Source organism: Drosophila mauritiana, chromosome X (assembly GCF_004382145.1).
Source record: "Drosophila mauritiana strain mau12 chromosome X, ASM438214v1, whole genome shotgun sequence".
Taxonomy (NCBI): Eukaryota; Metazoa; Arthropoda; class Insecta; order Diptera; family Drosophilidae; genus Drosophila; species Drosophila mauritiana.
The window spans coordinates 6,468,733-6,489,494 of NC_046672.1; the positions used below are offsets into that span (position 1 = coordinate 6,468,733).

At 41.6% G+C, this 20,762-nt stretch overlaps 1 protein-coding gene and 1 long non-coding RNA gene across 3 annotated transcripts; one reads left to right on the forward strand and one right to left on the reverse strand.

The window, feature by feature from the left end:
- Nucleotides 1-4,232: 4,232 nt before the first annotated feature.
- On the reverse strand, nucleotides 4,233-14,154 carry LOC117147245 (synaptic vesicle glycoprotein 2B). Of its 2 annotated transcripts, none has more exons than XM_033314063.1 (4): nucleotides 13,974-14,154; nucleotides 7,965-8,138; nucleotides 7,128-7,848; nucleotides 4,233-6,454 (listed from the first exon to the last, which is right to left on the reverse strand). In XM_033314063.1, the coding sequence occupies exons 2-4, from the start codon at nucleotides 7,999-8,001 to the stop codon at nucleotides 5,314-5,316; spliced, it is 1,899 nt and encodes a 632-aa protein (XP_033169954.1). In that variant the 5' UTR covers nucleotides 8,002-8,138; nucleotides 13,974-14,154; the 3' UTR covers nucleotides 4,233-5,313. The 2 variants fall into 2 exon arrangements, with proteins under 2 accessions (XP_033169954.1, XP_033169955.1); XM_033314064.1 differs by lacking the exon at nucleotides 13,974-14,154 and adding an exon at nucleotides 10,312-10,750.
- Nucleotides 14,155-15,877: 1,723 nt separating this feature from the next.
- Nucleotides 15,878-19,692, forward strand: LOC117147247. Its single transcript, XR_004459832.1, has 2 exons — nucleotides 15,878-16,105; nucleotides 18,741-19,692. It is a non-coding gene; the product is annotated as an uncharacterized LOC117147247 (long non-coding RNA).
- Nucleotides 19,693-20,762: the final 1,070 nt, after the last annotated feature.

Sequence of the window (20,762 nt, forward strand, 5' to 3'; positions counted from 1 at the left end):
AGCAACATAAGTGCAATTATAAACTATAAACCTAAAAATCAAGATGAATGTCTAACATTATCGTGTAACCGAGACAGAATATATGAGAGTGAGAGACGGGAGAAAGAGAGGGAAAATCGACTTTTCTATTTAACATCTAAACACCACTAAACACCAAACGTTCCACTCAAAAGTTTTGAGTTCCTTCCCAACTCGCTGAATCGAAACTAAAGTATTCGATTAAATATTCGAAATTAGCTTAGATAAATTTAAAAACAAATTGTTTTTCGATGAAAGGCTTGATGCATACATTTCCAAAGACATACCAAAACTTTGTTGGGCCGCGACCAGGCAAAAAATTCATATCCAAAAAAAAAGAACAAAAGCTATGTCTCTTTTTTTTTAGTGGCGTTGTAGTACAATTTTGTAGTTTAATAAATTGCAGTGGAAATCCTTTGAAAGTACTTCAACTTTCCCATTTTCCGCTCTCTTTCTCCCGATCGTTTTGCATATAGACAGATACTCCGAATCCATCCTCCAACCAAGCCCCAATTTAAGTAATATAGTTATGGAAACAAGACAACAAACAAACGATCAATGTTGAAAACTTCGTAGCCAATTGTTAGTAAAAAATGAGAGAATAACCACAAAAGAACAAAGCGGAAAGAATTGAAAATGAAGACAAGCTAAGCCGAGCACTCGGAACTGTATTTATTTACAGCCAATTTTAGGAATATATAAATTTTATTTTATTATTACTTTTTTGTTGTTGCGGATGAAGTTGCATTTTGTCTGCGATTTATTTTTGTATAGCTTTTAAGGTCAGCAGTTAGAGCGAAAGAGATAGCTACAGATTGAGTGAGGCCGAGCGAGCGAGCAAGATAGTATTTTTTTTTACAATTTAAAATTGTAACTGCTTTTTGTCAATCAATCAATGAATGATTCCCTCCCTCCACCAACCCACACACACACACATACAAAACAACACACACACACACGTATTGTGTAAAGTATTTTCTGTATTCATTACACATAAAAATACCCATATTTAAATATGTACCATTTAAACACATGTAAAACTAAATTTATGAAATAATATTTTTTTTTCGTTTTTTTTTATCGTATTTATTAGCCGCAGCTTATAAAATAGATTTACAATAATGATTACAATTTTTTTGTATGAAAAGCAAAGAATGATGTCTATGAAATATAATTTAATATACATACAAATAAAAAAAAATATATATTTTAAAGCGAATAATAGTAAGGATCCATTGCAGCAGCATCAACAAATAGAACTGACGTGCCTATGTAGCGATTAAATCTGACTAAACACCCACACACGCATACACCCAAATACACACACACCACACACACACAAACACCTAGAGACAAGCCGATGTAATGCATTAAATAATCATTCCAAAATGTCATATGAAGGAAAAGAAACGAAAAACAACAAAAAAATACAAACATTATATATTTTTAAATGAATAAATAATATTTCAAGAATATGTTATTAACCCTTTAAATAGATGGCATGGGAATTTAGCTGAAAATTTTCCGAGTGTAAAGCTGCGTTTAAAAGTGGTTCCCTAAAGTAGGCAGCATTTCTATGGCATAGTTAAGCGGACGAAAGCTTTCCAATTTGTTTATGCCATAATTAGCAAGCAGAATGATTAAATCTTTTACGATCATGGGACCCAAGTTGATTATCACAGCCTTTTCTGCTAATCAAGATATGACATACCATATATTTATTTAAACTATCTATCATAGCTACTAAGTAAATGTCTAGAATTCCATTTCCATTCCCTTCTTGCACACACATGTTCGCACATTTCAACGGAGATTTATGCGAACCGCGATGTTCTTCTTCTTCTGTATTTTCAAGCTAATGTCTTTATCTTTGGCAATTCAATTTGGAAACTGGAACATTTTCGTATTTATATCTCACTCATATGACGCAAATCAGCATTGCTAATCTATTTTTAGGGCGCCTCTCTTTTATTGGATTTTTCCCACTTGCACGTGTTGATGCCCATCGGATCCCGTACATCATACCATTCCATAGTTTACTGCCCTGGGGAGCAGAAATGGGGGACCAATTCGGCATTTATTTGACCATTTCCATTCGTCGTCGGCGAATCTCTTTGAGTGCCCAGCCCAGCAAACGTGCACATCCACTTCAGTTGAGTTTAGTTGAGCAAATATGTACAGCTGCGGTTAAAATAATAGCACTACTGCAGGTGGAAAGTTGATTTCCTAAAAAAAGGTATTGAATGTTTATTTTTTTTAAAGTCTGATTGCATGAATAATAAGTACCATATGTTGTCTCTCTAAGCAAGAAATTTTGACTCTCTCAATGTAACGGTTCTTTATGTTTTTGGGCACTTTCTGCAAAAGGGCGCTAAATGAGGCGGTAACAAAAATAGCACTGACCACGTTTTTGCTGAATAAAATTAATAGGAGTGATTGCTTTGGGTTTTTTTTCGACATATTTTGAAAAAAGGAGTTGCATTAAAGGTTTTAATTGAATTTTTTTCAAAAGAAGACCAAAAATTCTCTAGTTATGGGTCGGGGAAAGCATTCTACCGTCGAAAAAAGGAATTTGATTAAAAACATGATCTCTGAAGGTAAAACCTACGCTAAAATGGGACGGTTTGTTGGTTTTTCAAACAAAATGATCCGCAACGCACTTCTGTTTGTCGAAAATAACGAAAAACGTGGAAGAAAGCCCTCTATGTCCAACGTGGAGATCAAGCGCTTGGTTCGGCAAAGCAAGAAGGAGCCTTTTAAGCCGGCGACGAAACTGAAGAAGGAGCTTCAGATAGCTGAAAGCGTGGAAACAGTTTGCAAACACTTTAGACAAAACAACCATAATGTGTGCAGTCCCAGAAAAGTCCCGCTTCTGACTGCGAAGCATGTGGCAAAGCGAATCGAATATGCCAAGATACGCAAGGACTGGCCTGTGGAGAAGTGGCGCCACATTTTTGTGGTCAGATGAGAGCAAAATTGTGTTTTTTGGTTGGAAAGGCTCTCGGTCTTATGTTCCGCGTCCACCACGAACTGAAAAAAATCCTCGCTTCACCTTTAAGACGGTAAATCACGGGGGATCCAACATCACGGTATGGGCGTGCTTTTCATACTATGGAGTAGATCCGATTCATATGATTCAAGGCATCATGGATCAGCACATTTACACAGATATCCCGGAAAATGTGATGGCGACATATGCCGAGGATGAAATGCCGTTTTTTTGGACATTTCAACAGGATAACGACCCAAAACACACGAGGAAGAAGGCTCGAAAGTGGTTTGAGCAGAAATCGATCCGAGGAATGAAATGGCCTGCTCAGTCACCCGACTTGAATCCAATCGAAAAACTTTGTGCGGACGTGAAAAAAAGGTTTCTGAAGCCAAACCCAACCATAACGAGGAACTTTGGATTCATGGGGGATCGAGGATCAAGGATTCATGGAGCAAAATTCCTCAAAAACGGTACCAGGACTTGGTGGACTCCATGCCAAGAGGATGATAGCTGTCATTGCCTACAATGGTCACGCAACCAAATATTAAGATTCTTTAAACATAGTTCTTAAGATATAATCCATTTGTTGAACTCTTATTTTATTTTTTTAGTTAGTTTTAGCAAAATACGAGAAACAGTGCTATTTTTGTTACCGCCTAAATTTGGAGGTTTTTTTTTGTTTTACCAATTATTTTTAAAATATCCATTAGATCTGTTACCAATTTTATTATTTCGATTGAAAATCATTGTAGTATTTAAGATTAGTGGAAAAAATTATGAAAAAATGTCAGAAAATAGAGAAACGATGGGGCAAACACGAAATGTGCTTTTGGTGCTATTATTGTTACCGCAACTGTATGTACAAATATGTACATATGTATGTACATATGTACACATGGGCTACCTTTTTGTGGAATCCGTGAGTTTGCGGTTCTATCTGGGCAATGTATTTATTTAATTAACGCTAATTCTGGACCTCGTCAATATTTCTCATTCATTGAGCAAATAAACATTAGCCCGGTCGCGTGTTCCATTCCATTCGAAAAATTCGCAGATGTGCGACTGATTAAACTGATCTTGAATGGCATCGAAATCTTTGAGGAAGTACTATGTTAGTTTTACAGTTACAAAGATAATCCATATCTATGTATATAACCCCTTGGTGGCCAATAAACAACGTTTTCTTTTGTGGTTTGTCCTTTTTTATTAGGGTATTTTTTTGTTTTGTATATATGTAGCGTAACTTGTTATAACGTAACTAAATTTTACAAATATTCTTTCACTTCCTGTGCTTTGGTCCTACATGACGAAAAAAAAACAAAAAAAAAATCTTTTTGATATAGTATGTATGTTTAATATATAGATAAAGTTATATACGTATGTGTTTTACATTGGATGCATTAATAATAATAGCAATAATAACAACAATAACGGACAGCAGCGGAACGAGAACGGTGCGATAGTATCTTTGATTCCATGCTTATCGGCGCTTAGCCCCTTATCTCTACCGTTACCGTTACTCAGCCCCTCTGCTGCTGCTTCAGCCGGCGCCGGCGCTTGCCAAATACATATATACAGAGGTGGTCAAAAGTATTTACACAACGAGCTTTTTTTTCAATTGTAACAATTGAAAAAAAAGCTCGTTGTGTAAATACTTTTGACCACCTCTGTATACATCGATTGCTATCGATCCTACCTGCTATATCTTCTCGCTGGCTTGGGGTTTTCTTTGCTTATCATAATTGGGCGAAGGAATGCCAATCGCATCCCAAAATGGTTGTGTTCTTTTCATAATTTCCTTGCTTTTCTTTCGATAAGGTTTGTTTTCGTTGTGACTTTTCTTTCGCCCATTTCTGATTTCATTTTGTTGGTTCATTTAAATTCCAATAGATTGATAGATATTTGTACGGGGAGGGGGGAAAAGGGGGCGTTTAAAATTAGACACACTGTGAAAATCGTTATCGCTATCGTTAAATAATTACTGACGATACAAATAATCGTGTATTGTAGCACACACATACCATATATACACAGATAATGCCCGATCCTCTGGCGGAATGGGCAAATGGAAATTACTTGTGGGTCGCGGGTGGGTTTGGGTGGTGTGTTAACTATTGTTGATTTTCAAAGGGGAACGTATCTAGCCCAAAAAGGTCCTGACCTCAAGTTGATATCTATGATCCGTTATAAACCATAGTATCAGGGCTCGAAACAAGACCTTGCAGACTAGCAGTTTAAGCAGAAGGATTATATGGGAGTTTTTTTTGGCTGGTGGCTAGGGATTAGAGGGATTGATTAGCTGCTTAATTGAGTTCCTTGCGCGTCGTATTGGGCAACAGGAGGCACATGAGACCGCCGCCGATGAGCAGACCCGACACGATGAACGTGGGCGACGGGCAGTAGTTGTCCAGCAGCTGGGCAATCACGATGTTGCCAATGATGCCGCCCAAGCGAGCGGCCACCATCGATATGGCCACGCCGGTGGCCCTCAGCTTGGTGGGGAATACTTCGGTGATGAGGCAGTCGAGCGCCGCATTGGCCGCCGAAATGGCGCCACTGAAGATGGCCGATACGACCAGGTTCTGAACGGAGCTGCGCACAAAGTACATCAGCGCCGAGCAGATGCCGGCGGTCATGGTACCGGCGATTAGGAAGAACTTCCTGCCCAGCATGTCCATGCCCAGAATGGCCAGCAGATTGGCCGGCAGCGCTGAGGCCAGTGATATCAGCGATTCCATGAACACCGATTGCGGTATATCCGACGAGCAGGTACCATTGTTGCTTTGCTCCTTGGCCAGGTTGACCACATAGTCTGTGACAGCACAAACGCCGGCCGACTGGTCTGGGAATGCCTTCTCGTATTCCTCGAAACGATTGAAGAGCTCCGGGAACCACATCAACAGGCCGTAGTAGCCAATGTGGAATGTAAAGTTGATCGTAATCGAAACGATGGTGAAACGCAGTATGGGCGATTTGAACAGGGCGCGACTGTGGTCAACCATTCCGCTGATCATGCGGCTATATTTGTTCTTCACATTGCCATTGCTCTCCAGCAGCTTCTCGTCCACCTCCAGGTCGTAGACCATGTACTCGTCCGGACGGCGCTTCGTGTTCGTCACGAAAATGCCACGGAAAATGGCCAGAGCGCGATCCTTCTTGCCGCGCGTCAGCAGAAACTTGGGCGATTCGGGCAGATAGAAGAGCAGGAATCCCACGAGGAACGAGGGCAGTGAGCAGACCAGCAGGAAGATACGCCACGAGTTGTATGTGAAGTACGGCGTGGTGAAGCCAATCGTTCGCGGGATGATCAGCCAGGCCAAGCTGGCCACGAACAGGTTGCCAAACGTCCAGAAGGCGGCCATGAAGCTCAGCATGGAGCCGCGCTTCGCCTTCGGCTGGAATTCGGCGAAGTACGACCAGATCACAGGACCACTGCCGCCCAAACTGCAAGTAAATGGGAAAAAAATAAATAATGTTATAATCACAGATTGACACAGTGCGTATACGCGATTTTCCGAATCGTATATTACGTATACGCCACGTTCACTAAACTCTACAAAAGGACATCAAATATACGAAAATTTTTTCGAATTCTATGGAAAATGGTGCACCAAAATTGTAGTATCATTTAGCACTCGATATGAAAATATTGCAAAATAATTGTTGTCAGTTCGGTGCGGTAATTAGCAAACGATCGGCAAAAAATACAAAATATATTGTTAAATATGGGTGAGCATTGGGGTAAACCGGTGACTAAGCGTCAATGTAACCCAAAAGCCAGGGGGCCAAGGCCTGAGCTGAGATTTTTCATTTGCCAGCGGCAAATTCGATAGGCATTTGGGTGTTCGTTACATTTTTTGGGGCATTTCGTTCGGACTTGCGGGATTCGAGCCTTTAATTAGCATAAACAGTCACGATATTTTGGCTCAAATATTTTGTTGTTATTCATAATAGAAGTAATTGAATTAACACCTTGCCCCGGGTCCAGGCCCGTGTGTCACTCGATCCACAGATCGATGAGCGATCGATGATGATCCATGGCTGCATGGAGCGGTGGTATCACCACATCGATTGCCCATTGTTATGGCTTAATTTTAGTTGGATGGCAGATACTTACGCTGCACCATTGAGGAAGCGGAACAGCATGAAGAAGGAGTAGGTCTGCGAGAAGGACGAGGCGACGATGCAGAGGGCGTTCATGAACGAGATGACGATGAGGACCTTCTTGCGGCCAAAGCTGTCGGCGATGCTGCCCCAGAAGTAGGCGCCCACCATCATGCCAATGAAGATGATCGAGTTCAGCCAGCCCTTGGTCTCCGTATTCAAATCCAGGTCACACTCCGCCGATGGCAGAATGAAGGACATGGATATGACATCCATTTCCTCGGACGTGCTGACCAATCCGCAGATGGCCAGCAGTATATAATGGAACTTGCCATAGCCGCACAATTCGATGGCCCTCTCGAAGTTGGCGACTATTGGGGCAGTGGGTTCCGGCAAGGGTACGGACTTCTTGCGTCCCTTACCACCCTTGCCCCCCTTGCCGGGCGGCCCGTGACCCCCGTGACCCCCATCGGGGGCGTCCCGCTCTACGTCCTGCTGCTTGCCATTGGCATGGCTGTCCGGCTCGTAGGCGCGATTGTCCGCCGCAAACTGATACTCGGGCTGCTTGGGTCCGGTGCCCAAGGAGTACGGCTGGATGATCGCTCGGTTGTCGATGTGCGAGGTCGCGTTTCCGGTGGCTGGTGCGTTGGCCTGGCCAGTGGGATGGTTGCTTGCTTGGTTGCTTGCTGCGCTCTGGTTGTAGTTCGGTTGTAGTCCAGCTTCTACATTATAGGCTGCAAGTAGGGGTTTAAACAGTGGGTTAAGTGGTGAAAGTGCTTATGGGATTATCGAATATCCATGAGTCCAATGGATAGCGTGACGAATTGTGAGCTAAATCTATAATACTTACATTCGCTTTTGCCCTTTGCGGAATCACCTTCTACCATTCTATAGTTCAGGGTTTTGTTGGCTTCTTGTGCGCGTAGCAAAAAGGAAATTGGGTGTACTTGTCGGGGTTTTTTGGTGGCTTTTTGCTCTAAGCTCTGCTTAGATGGGTACAGTTGTGTCTGCCTCGCTTAGCGGTCTGCAATGAGAGAAGGAGATGGCGAGTGTTATCGATTGGCTAACCACAGATCGATCGTCCTATCGATCGATTGTTTCGACATGGAGAGAAAAGTGGTTTAATTTAACGCAATTGGGAGGCAATTGAGCAGAATGAATGAACGATCTGTTCGTCGCGCCCAAGCGACATCGTAATTGATTAATAAAAAATTATGCCCGAAATAGTCGCGGGCACTGAAATTAACCGTAAGTGCCGAAGGCGTGAAAAAACCCCCATTTGAGTCGACAATTTTATTAATAAATAATTGGGTAGCTGTCTTCGTTGCGTATTTGAAAGTCACTACTGGTCAAATGGGGTGGGTGCTTCAAAAAATAGCTACAACAGTATTTAGCCACCACATATTTAGGGGTATTTTTGAAATTAACTATATACTAATTATAATTGTTTTGCCCATGCACCAGTGCCGATTTGTGAGCATAGACCTAATTGGTTAGTGGCACTCTATAAAACATAAACATAAATCAAAGCGAGCATGAGCTTCTTCCGCTCGAACAGCTGGCTAATTAAGAGATTTGCGAATATTGAATTCAATTCACAATTTATCGCGCCAATCTTTCACTTTATTCATTAGGCAGGAGCAACAACAATTACAAATGTACATCGGTAACGAATGATTCTCAGTCGCAATCGCAATCGCATTGAACCTGAAACTGAACCGGCCGTACGCATGTGCAATGAAGGAGAACAGGAACCAAAAGCGCAACGGCGAATGCACTGCGAGAAATGCTGGTGAAGGCAAGACATTATAACGCTATCTTTTCCTCACTCTCAAGAGAGTGATGTATCTTAACGGGTTTTGAGAAAACATATATCTATTGGCAGGATTACTTGCTCATTGATATGAAACCACCATCAGACCCTTTTTCGTTGTGTAGCAGTCAGTATTCGTCACTGGTGGGTGGGTGGCTTGCTGTGTTTCATTGCCACTGCGTTCCGTTCCGCACTCTCAATCGCTTGCCCAACGATAATCGCCAGCAATTAGCCATGTTTTATTATGAATATATGCTGATTTATGCCCTGGACGATCATTAAACGCCTACGCTTCCGCAAGCCAGTGCCACATGGCCCTTCACCTGGCCTTCGTGCCAGTCCCAGATCCACTCCCGATCTTATTCCCATTCCCATTCCCAATTCATTTCCCCCCCATCAAAAGTACAGTCACCGCTCTGGAGCCCTAGTAGAGCCAGTCATTTAGGAAATAAGCGCAATATATTTGTAAGCATATTAAATGCACTTTTCAGCCGCTCAGTTCACTCGTTAAGTTTGCTCCCATAAACTTTCGAGTTGAACCATGATTATTGGCTCTAATACGACTCGAAAAACATTCTATGCATTGGAGTACGACTGTACGGGTATAATAACTCTGATATGCTACGTGAATATGTACATATATACGTAGCGCCATAAAAACGCACTCGCTTCCAGTTTTGCTGTTTAACAAGTCGCATTAGAATGATTGTCTTTTTCAAGCGCAATTAAAGCAGCGCAACTGGAAAAACTGCGTGTGAATGGAATACCCCGGACTTGACGTGGTCCCAGCTTTATTTATACTCGATGCCCCAATGTCATCCGCTGCATGTGTCGGATGCCCAGGGAAATGGGGGATTGGGTGGTCCGTTTATGGTGCACGTAGCTATTTTGCTTTTGTTTTTTGCGCCTTTGCATATCTGAAATTAATTAGCACATAAAACGGAGACCCGGCTGTAGACTTCGGGGCACTTCAGCCAGATGATGTGGGAAATGGTGGGGTACGAAGTCTGAATGAACCCGCAAAACTTCAGATTTTCAACAAAACATTTGTGAGAATTGAACCACTCAATCGATTACCGAGCCAGTGCAAAAAATGCAAAATGACTCAGATAAATTGTTTGGATTGTTTTTAAAACGTAACTGTGAGCGAAACGAGACTCTTAAGTTTAGTAGTTTTCTAGGTCTTTAATATACCAAAGATGTCTGCTCCAAATACTCAAGTTCATTCCTTCACTAATACATATTCATAACTTTAATTATATAATTCCCGTTTTGTTTTCACTGCTATATCTGAACATTTTGCTGTTTAGAATATTGGGTTTGCTAATTGGTAAGTCTGCTAATTTTGCGCCAACTTGGCTTTTCATGATTGGCATTCCATTACCTGTTGGCTGCTTTTCTGGATTGGATTGTGCTCGTTATTGGCCAGGAGATCTTTTGGGTTGATTTGCACCGCTGTTTTTCGGGGCTTATTGTTTGTTTGGCAATTAAATTGGTTGTATTCGTTGTATTCGAATAAAATATGTTTTTTGCACCGTTAAATATTTATTTTTACTACGCGGCTACGCCCTGTATATCTCTGTACTTCTGTTTTATTTTGCACTTGTTTGGTGTTTGTTTATTTATACTCCGTGTTGTTTGTGAATTAAATTTTAGAAAATTGCTCGTCAGCTCAAAGTGGACTGTTTGTGTTTTTGCTTATAGTGGATCTTGGCGTTCGTACTGCGCGGAGTTCTCAACGAGGCTTGGCAATTCTTGCAAACTGGCGAAAACATTAAAACCGTTGGCTGGCACACAGTGGGCGAATGGCAAAGGGCATCGAAATCTATACAATTTAGGCAAAACAAAAAAAAATGTACTTCTTGTTGCTTTTCTCTGCGGATCTTTGGCAAATGCGATTTTGCGAGCGGTTAGCGGTACGTCGGCGGTACTGTGAGCGGTATTTCGATCAACGTTCGTGCACTTCAAGCGGTGGAAAGTATCTGAGCGGCGTTCGACGGCCGCTTAAATACACAGAAATCGCATCCGCGGAACGAGCGGCATTGGAACGCGGCTTATCACCCGCCCACCGCCCCCTTTTACCGTTTTCACTGCTTGCCCGCTCCATTCCCGCCGTTCCGCTGTGAACGCGCGCGCGCGCTCGCTAATTGAAATTCAAATTGTGATCATCGCCCAAGTGCGGCCAGCAATTGCAAATCAATTAAATGATAACGCCGAAGAGAGCAAATCAAAACAAGAAATGATCAGCCTCGATTGACCTCGATACGATTGAATTCCTTCAGAGATCAAAAGTTAAATACACACATACGTGTTGTATTTTAATTAAGCATTTCCGAAATATTGCATTATATTAACAAGGAAACAAATTATTTATTTGGATCGTAGGCAAAATTACTGAAATGTCCCATAAGACAAGTTTGTGACCCCGAAAATGACTGAGTTTTTTAACTTACTTTCTAAAATTAGCTATAAGGTGCAGGGATTATTTTACGATGCTTATAAGAAAGCCCCAAATCGTAATTGGCACGTGATCTACCTTGATCCCCCCAAAAAATAAAAAACTGTTCAGGTGAGTCAAGTTCGGCACAAATATAATGATAATCGCATAACGATAACTGAACTTAAACGTAACTGGCCGATCGGGTGACAAACCCGATGAGAATTCGAAATTCAATTTCGAATCCCTTTTTGCGAACAATTAACGGCAGCAGGCATCGGCTTAAGTGATCAAAAGAATTATACTTGAGACTTAATAGCGGCATTATCATTATTGTTCATATTGTTACATATAGCGGGCGAGTATGAACACACATATAGGGATTATACGTATTGTTGTCACGGCGATCACTGATACTACCACTCGATCACAGCGAGCAATGATCGTGTAAGCGGCCATGTGACTTGTGAGCTTACAAAAAACTGAAACCAAGTATAGGGATTTTCAAAACCAATATTGAGAGGGAAAATAATCGAACTGAACGCCGATCTAATAGCGCTTTGAAAGTGATGCAATTAGAGGAGCTCATTTCTCATTGTATCATGCGAATAACGAATATCTGCCATAAAGTCGATCAACGTTGTCTAATTGCTTAATTTGTTAGCCACACTTTGGTGGGAGTTATTCTCGTCCAGTTAGTCATCTGCTTTCGGGATGTTTATGCGCGCCGAAAGATCGCGAACAAGGGAAAGCGCTGTGAAACCCGAGATGGTTACCTTCCACGAAGACGACGTGACTCTCTCCAGAGTCAAGTGCAGATTGGGGCCTTGCATAATGGGCGATTAGTACGGACGTAGTCGTAACTTGACGCTAATTTCTGGTTTCTGGCTTCGTTTGGCAAATTATCGCACCTCTGACCCACAGAAGAGCCACACAAAAGATTGGATGTCAGTGGGTTGCGGTACGTGTTCTTTGTTCGGTTCTCGTTTTCGCTTAATATTTGCTAACTAGCCGTTTGTTTAAGCCGCCCACAATTAATTTAATTAGACATTGTTGTCACGAAACGAACACGGCCAATTGAAAATTATGCTAGACGAGGGACAGCTTAATTACGATCGTAATAACACACAGCCATAAACCCATTACAATTGAGTGTATAGGTATAGAATCGTAACGTTCAGAAGCCCATGATTGATATCCAGACTAAAGGTCAAATGGTTGCTGCCTTCGCTAAGTTCAATTTGGGGCGTATGTGGCCATGGCTGAGTTTAATCTACAAACAATAACCAACCGGAGCCAACGAACACAGATGGGCCTGTTCACACATATATTTCATTTCCTACATATAGAGGTGCCCACAAGTATCATATATTCTATATGCACATTTATCTGTTCATATATGTACTGGACTGGCTGTTGTTGCTGAATGTTAATCAAACTGCGTGCGCTGTGCTCGAAACTCGTTCGAATCGGTTTTTTATTTCCCCCACCGAGGCGAGTATCTTTCGACATCTTTCCGATCCGCATCTTCAATTGAGCATAGCAGCATTTGTGCGCTCCTTGCGATCGCTGCACAAACATTTCAATTAATTGACCACTTTCAATTGAAGACGATGTGCGAATGTGGTCAACGAAAACAAAAGTCGCCAAGAGAGCGTGAATATAACGAATTCGAATGGGCATTACGAGGAATTGCGAATTGGGTGTTCAATCGGATCGCTCTTCACATCACCAGGCAATTCAAAACAAACATGACTAATAAATGCTGGAGATACTGTTGTTTTTTGCCCTCGAGAGAGTGCGACTATGAGCTACAGTGGGCCCTCCCTGGAGCCGATCTGCCGGCCTAGCAGCAAGCGGTAAAGCTATTCCCGATTCGAATGATTCAGAGGACACCTCTTGGCATGATAAATAAGCCTGCGGAAAGTGTATTTCATCATGGCTTTGAGTCAGCAGTTCCAAGCTCTGGGCTCCAGAAAAACAGCCATATAAATATCCTTTTTGAAGGATCTCAAAGATTTAGTTCAAGTACGCTGAGGGCAGAGACTGAGACTGAGATCCTCTTGAGAATTTCGCCATTAAAAATTCCATAATTTCATATTCATAAGGGGGCCTGAGATTTGGAAGTCTTGCAATTCCGAGGATTACGAATATTTGCATTAATCGGGCACAGGTGTTTGGCGCCCGCCTTCCGTTTTTTTCAATCTGCTGTATTCACTTTGGCATCGAATTAAATGTTGATATTGCGCTTATTCCACTTGTATTTTCCCCCTTTTCGAGTTTGCGAGTTTCGCGGGCGCGCGACAATTTAGTTTGCATAATTAATTTATGCGTATTTGTTATTTTCAGCTGTTACACCGTATTTCCAGCGACAACAAAAAAATTAAAAACCAAACAAAACAAAAAGATTGGCATAAAGAATGTGGAATAATGCCCCTGGGCGGCGGAAAATAATTTGTTTTGTGTCATCCTGAATCTGAAACTTATTTACGGGCAACAGGAAGACTTGCGCGCCGCGTCGACTGAATCATCACAATTTGCCCATTGTAATTTATCCTTGGGCAGGAGGGTGGGAGGGGGTGGTTCTTAATTATCTGGGGGATACGCACCTACTACTGCTGTCCTTGTCGACGATGTCGACTAATTGCTGTGTGTGTGTGTGTGTGTGTGGTTTCGAATAGAGATCCGATGCACGGCGGTTAGACGAGTTGAAGAATCGGGCTATATAGATCACGATCACTGGTTGGAGGAGCTCCACGCGGCTCCAAGAGCGATTGGACAATGCGTTCCAAGCATCGTTGGGCCGGCGTTTTTATAAGCGCCAACCCGGAGTGCCACAGCCCGTACGGAAACCCGCCCACCCCGAAACCCAGCCGCCCCCTTTTCGGCTTCGTTCTCGGGATGCTGACTCTTCTTCGCTCACTCGCGATCGCACAATCTGTGTGTGCGCCTGCCACTCTCGGGGGCACTCGGCTCGGTTCTTAGCTTGTGTACACTCAGCTGCTTCGGTTGCTATTGCTGTTCTTATTTTCCCTCATTTTTCCTCTTTTTGCGTTTCGCCTTCCTATTTTTTTGTTTTTTGTTACTCTTGACGTTATCGCCAGCGGATCGGAGACAACAACAACAACAACAAGAACAACAAGAGCATGTAGCAAAAACGAGATGGGGCAGCATCAGAGATGTCGCCCTCCGATGCTTATCACTTGGCTCTCAGGCGCTCTTATCTACCGACTGCTATACTCGTAATCGCAACAATGTGTACAAAAATAAGACCTGCAATCTTTATGGCTGCAAATGCAATGCTCTTCCTTCATCGTAAAGCATGTAATTCGTCAATACCAATGCAAAGTCTACACTATTGGCGAGGTCCTTCGCGAGCGAATCGGGCGCGAATCGGTAAAAAGCGGGTGAGCACTATGACGCATCAATATCAATCACTTATGTATGTACATATGGATGGAAAGTTATGAGCAGACCTCTCGTAGGACATTAAATAATAATAAAATACATTTATATACATATTGAAGGGTGACTTATCTATAGTTTTCCCGGACTATATATAAATCGCTTATGAATCGGTTAAAATGATTTTCCTTACGAATCGCTTATTCATGTGGCAGCTGGACATGAAGTCGATTTGGAAGCGGGTGTGAACTAGTTTAGCGATCGGTATGCACCAGCTAAGGGCTGATCGTTGCACTATTGGCCTTTGCAAAGGCCAAGTTGATTCGAAAAATGATGGCCAAAATCCTGTTTAAAACCAATCGAATATTCGAATTGAAATCGCTGCAGGGTCCTAAAAAATCGCGCGTCAGCAATATCCAGGAGATACAGAAATAGCTCCACGAATATGTATGAAATATGTGCGTGCGAACTCAGTGCCTCTCGCGTTTTTTGTCGCCTCGAATGTGTCGGAATTATTTGCGTGCCTGTGTTCCGCGCCCTCCCTCCCCCACCATAGGACCGCCAATTCCCTGGCGGCGGCAAAAGATCTACGTAATTTTTTGTTCAGTTCCATAAAAAAAAGTGATCGTTTTGTGTGTGCAAAGGTTTTTTCCGCAGCCAACAGCCATGAAACAGAATCGAAACCAAAAATTATATGAATATAAATATATGAAAAACAAATGCAACATTTAATGGTTTACAATTATTTCAGCATTTATTATCTACATTCAATAACTAGCAATCGACAAAAAACATTCAATAAAGAACAATCAACATTAAGCCATATATTTGCAACAAACAATGAATATATATTGTTATATATGTTACATGTAACATTCAACATGCAACATTGAATTTGCAACATTGAATAAGCAACATTTAATATGCAACATTTAAAGTGCAACATTGAATGTGTAACATCGAATATGCAACATTCAACAGGTAGTATACAACATTCAACAAAAAACATTAAACAAATCAAGAGATAGATTGTTTACATAAATTTACATAATTTACATAATTTACATAAAAATTTACATACGATGTAAATGTAATGTAAGTGTAATGTAAATGTAATGTAAAACTAATTTCGGTTACCAATACTTACAATTCCCAATCAGTTCTGGCTCAATCATCATGGGATAGGAGCTCTGACACCTCATAAATCAGTCGTTAGGAAAGTATGACGTGGTAGTAATAGTAGTAGTATGTGTGTCGGTGAGTGTCAAGGTGGTTCCAGAGGCCATGTGGGCATCCCCTCCTCCTTCCGGATGCAGTGCATCATGGACCTGACCAGGTATGCTCCTCATTTAGGAGATTTTATTATTTATTTATTTATTTATTTATTTTGTATATATATATTTATGTTATATATACATATTTATTTTTAAGTGCACTCATATCTAGGCTTTATATTTATTTATAGATATAAGCTCGAAACACATTTAGATGTAATGATGGACATTACAATTAAGTTGGGTGCAAATTTATGAAATAGGTTAAGCCATTCAAAGAATATACACATGTATATACTTTAGTTGTAAGCTATATCGAATGCAAACTAGGATTAAGTATTCTTGGTGATAATTTTAAGCGGCTTCCAGAGTTTAGGATTAAGGTATAATTAGTTAAAGATTGGTGAAGTGGCGAAATGCGAATGGTATCATATGAAATGCAGTGTAGAATTTCAAGGTGTTCGCCCTGTAATACGGCCTTATTTGTAAATTCGGTGGCTGGTTGCCGCCGAATGCAATGTAGATCGGCTAAAAATAAGTCGCTTTACTTTTCGTCACTCATCTTTCGCAACTCGAAGCGGATCCCAAACAAATATTGGCCCAGCCGCCAGCCATTCGTCCAAGTTCAGTGGTGTTTGTCCGCTTGTCATCACTTCCAGTTGCTTGTTTGTCCGTCCGTCCGTCCGTCCCTCTGTCCGTCCGTGTCAGCCAGCCCTCGTGACCTGGCCATCTGATATTGTTTTCCCTTCTCCGTATTGTTGTACTTTTTGGACAACCCAACGTGTGTTCTTTGACTGCCAAGGCCCAACCCATCTTGGCTCGTCTCCAAAGCTCGCCATCAAAGTCAACTCCCAAACCAAGCAACCAACTCAGCTAACCAACCATCCATCCCTCGTCCCGATCCGCAGATCTCCCGGTCTTCTGATCTTGATCGCTATGTACACTGCTCCTCATGTGGGACTGACGTCAGTGGAAATTTGTGTAGACTTTATGAGGCTGCGGCTTAAAGTTGTTGATGTTTTTTTGTGACTGCTGCCACTGGGGATTTATGGGCCACCCACACGGAGATACTCCGCTTATCGGCGGACCGTTTGCCAGGCATAAATCTGCCTACTCTGGCACTTCTGCGCCATCCCCTTGATATGGGTTCTCTCTGGGGGCTTAGCTCAAAAGTATGCAAAAAGTATGTACACATTATCTAAACAACAATTAGATTTGATAACTCACTTCAAGACCCAAATACATTGTTGATATCCCACTTCCTTATTTGTATTTTCAGTGGCAAAAACAAAAACTCTCATTCCCATCAATTAACAACAGACCCAAGAACATAGAACCTCGGTCATTTTAGGGGTGTGCACTGCACTGATCTCGCCTTGAACCCTCCGCACATAAATAGATTCAAGATCAGAGGCGAATTCTTGATTGTTTTTGGAGCTCAATAAATAGGTGAATTTGATGGGGGTTTTCTATTGATTTCGTACATGATGACGGCTCAGTGGAATCTACCCCAGTGATCCTCAGGGTTAAGATCTAGCTTATCACCTCCAACTCAATGGTCTATCTTTAGCTTTACGATCTGTCATTTCGTTGAGCCGCAACATTATAACGTTCAAAACATCACCACTATAATTGGCTTAACGGGGGCTTTTTCCTAATGCTCTTGTTTATAAACTTCGCCACTGACGCACAGAGAATTCCTTGGGTCACGTGCATTTAAAGTGCCAAGTCACTTCTGGCTACGCAGTGTCTATGGTCCATCTGTTTTGCCCCCCCTCAAAAGAAAACCCACATCATCTCCCCTTCTGAGAAGCCCCCTCTGTCGAATGAACGCGCTCAGCTCGCAGCTCGGGCTTGATTAATCATTGCATGCTCAATATCAATTAAGACAAGGGGAAAAAACAATATAGAGGACTATGTAGAAGAAGGCGGGACAGAGGACTCCGTTTCCTATGGGCCAAAGCGAGAATGAGAGCGAGGGAGAGGAGCATGGCCGATGACTAACCATGTGGCTTAAGCAGAAATCAATTCAATGCCCAATTTCAACGACATCGCTGGAGAGGAAAACAACTGAAGAACGTGAGGCACATTCTGCATTCTTCGGTCTACAGTCTACAGTCTCCAGTGCGAACCGGTTAGAACCGATGCCAATCAACGCGATGAACCTTTAAGGCAGTCATCTGAAACGCGATGAGTTCTTCCGCAGATCGTTTCGGAAGCGATTCCAATGAAGCATCATTATTGGGTCTAGATGAGCAGTGGTTCAGTTAACACATTATTAAGAGGATCGTCGGGTTCAGTTTCTTCAATCATTTTCCATTCATTGTATAAATTTTCAACCAACTAATAATTGATTTAAAACAAAACCACACTGTTTATAAATCATTAAGACATTCTCAAAATTGAAATTAATTGCTTTCGGAAATGATCAAAATAACGAGTATCAATTTCATGTTGCATTTGCTGATATAAACATTTCTTTATTATTCATAAATCGTAAACACCGAATGTTAGTTTAAGCTTAATCATTTGTTATTGCTCCGCATTTCCTTTATTTATGGTTGAATAAATATTATTGCCTGCATCAATAATATCATTATTGGGATACTACGAGCAGTTTGCTGTGTGAAGAAAAATTCTGGCTGCTTTTATATTGGAGAATAAATTCGTTTTACACTCTTTGCAATTTATTTACAGAATTTTGGAATGGAAACTGGATCTAGTTCCTCTCTGTGGGCGAAACCACCTGGTAACTGATTTCTACTAGCTCGGAAGCCTTCATTGCATCAATTGGAAGACGATCTCGAGCACTAAGGAACTGTCTGCTTGAGTGCTTTTCCATTGAAATTCCCTTTTGATTTTCACTTAATTCCATTTGCGAACTGGTTTGTGGCGCCCGAGCAGGTACAACAATGGATATGACAACAATTAGTTGATGCCACATGTCGCCTGGCTCTTTGTTCGCCGCCTTTTTGCAAAATAGATATTGCAAAATGCCCAAAAGCACTTGTTTTTTGCTTTGTACGGCTGCTTTTGTTTGGATTTTTATGATGTCTAAAACTGTCGGCGCGGGTAATTTGATTTAAAATGTTTATCTTGATTAGGCCCTCTTGCTGCTAATGTAATCGAGGCACTATATAGCTACCACTACTTGATATAGCTACTGGATCAACAACGCCGCTACACGAGCCAACCAAAGGGTCATAAAGAGTTGAACAAACGGACGAGGCCCTCAACTCAACTGGGCGACTTTCGGCGCAAAACATATAGAGTGGAAATACACATGCACATATGTATATTGCACATGCACTTGCACATCTAGAGTTATTTGCATGCTGGTGACCCCGAGCAGGCAAAAAAAAATGTATTTATAAGTCTGCCCGCTTGCATGTACTATTTGTTTGCTAAATACTGGCAATAAGGTGGGCAACAGAAATTGCGTGGGGGAAAGGAGAGATCGACGACGGTGCTAGAGAAAGTGTCAGATTGGTGACCCCGAACTGCCTGAAAATGCTTACGTGGCAGGTTTTTAAAAGATTTCCCTGTCTCGTTATTTGTTATTTGTTTGCTAAGTGCACAGGAAGAAAAAACATTATTGACTACTCAATTTTCGCAAGCTGTTCCAAATAAATTATCACGCTTGAATCAACATTTAACATATTTATTTAGAGCTAAAGTGGGGTAGGTAACTTAAGCTACTTAAGCACGGAGTTTTTGACTTGCTCTAACTTACGTATAACATATTAATATAAATAAATCCTATTTAATAATTGAATGGTAATGAATGTGTTTTACTTTCATTGGTTTGTGGCCGCGGTCTGAGTAGCCATCAATTTCAGTACAAATACACCTCTTTTAAGTACCTCCTTGAATACGTGATCATTCAGAGCATTGCAATTATGCAGCTAATTGTACAATTAAAGCAGTTGCATTCGCAGCCCGCAGAGCAGAATTAATTCCCTGCACTGCCAGCACAGACTGTATCTGCATGCGAATCTGAATCTGAATCGGAATCCGTCTATATCTGATGCTATACCGAAGAACTTTGCGCTGACCCAAACCAATTCGAATCGGTTTGAGCCGCATCGCCGCCCCCCAAAATCGAATAAGCGCGAGGGCAAGGCAGAAAATAAACAAACAAATAAATAAATAATTATGGCGGAGAGCGATCTATCTATATGCGCTTTATTTTTAAAGCACGCCTTGAAGGAAATGTTTGCCCAGCCGAAAATACAGCGACTCGCGAAAATTGCTATGAAAAAATGGTCGCGTTTCAGGTTCAAGGTTCATACATCGATTCATAGATACATCTAGTCTCATCGTTTTAGCTAAAGATGCTATACTTCAACCAACCGAGTTGTGAACACTTCCTGGTAATTTTAATGTGATACAAGTGTGTATTTAAGAACGTGGCGCCAGAACTGTCTGACCTTTCTGCTTCCTCAATCATCCCAAATCCCATAGTAAGAACCCCTTAAAAATGCCGACACGTTTCTCTTGTCTTATCTGTGAGCAAATATTTTGATTAAATTTTAATTTCCCTGCGATTGCATTTTATTTCTGTTACAGCGATCTGTCATAAGAAATGCGCCGCTGGTGACTTAATTTGTTTGATTGCCGGCACTGCAAACAAATATTCATGTTTTCAAGTATTCATGTGAAAAATACAAATCAAGTGCAATCAGCAGCGATTGAATGGCCAATTGGGTGTGTGCAAGT

Excerpts from the sequence above, each read along its gene's own strand:
- LOC117147245 (XM_033314063.1), bottom strand. The coding sequence starts at position 8,001 with ATGGTAGAAGGTGATTCCGCAAAGGGCAAAAGCGAAT. Across the intron at positions 7,849-7,964 it reads CGCAAAGGGCAAAAGCGAAT|CCTATAATGTAGAAGCTGGA; the intron begins GTAAGTATTATA and ends CCCTACTTGCAG. Across the intron at positions 6,455-7,127 it reads CGCTTCCTCAATGGTGCAGC|TTTGGGCGGCAGTGGTCCTG; the intron begins GTAAGTATCTGC and ends ATTTACTTGCAG.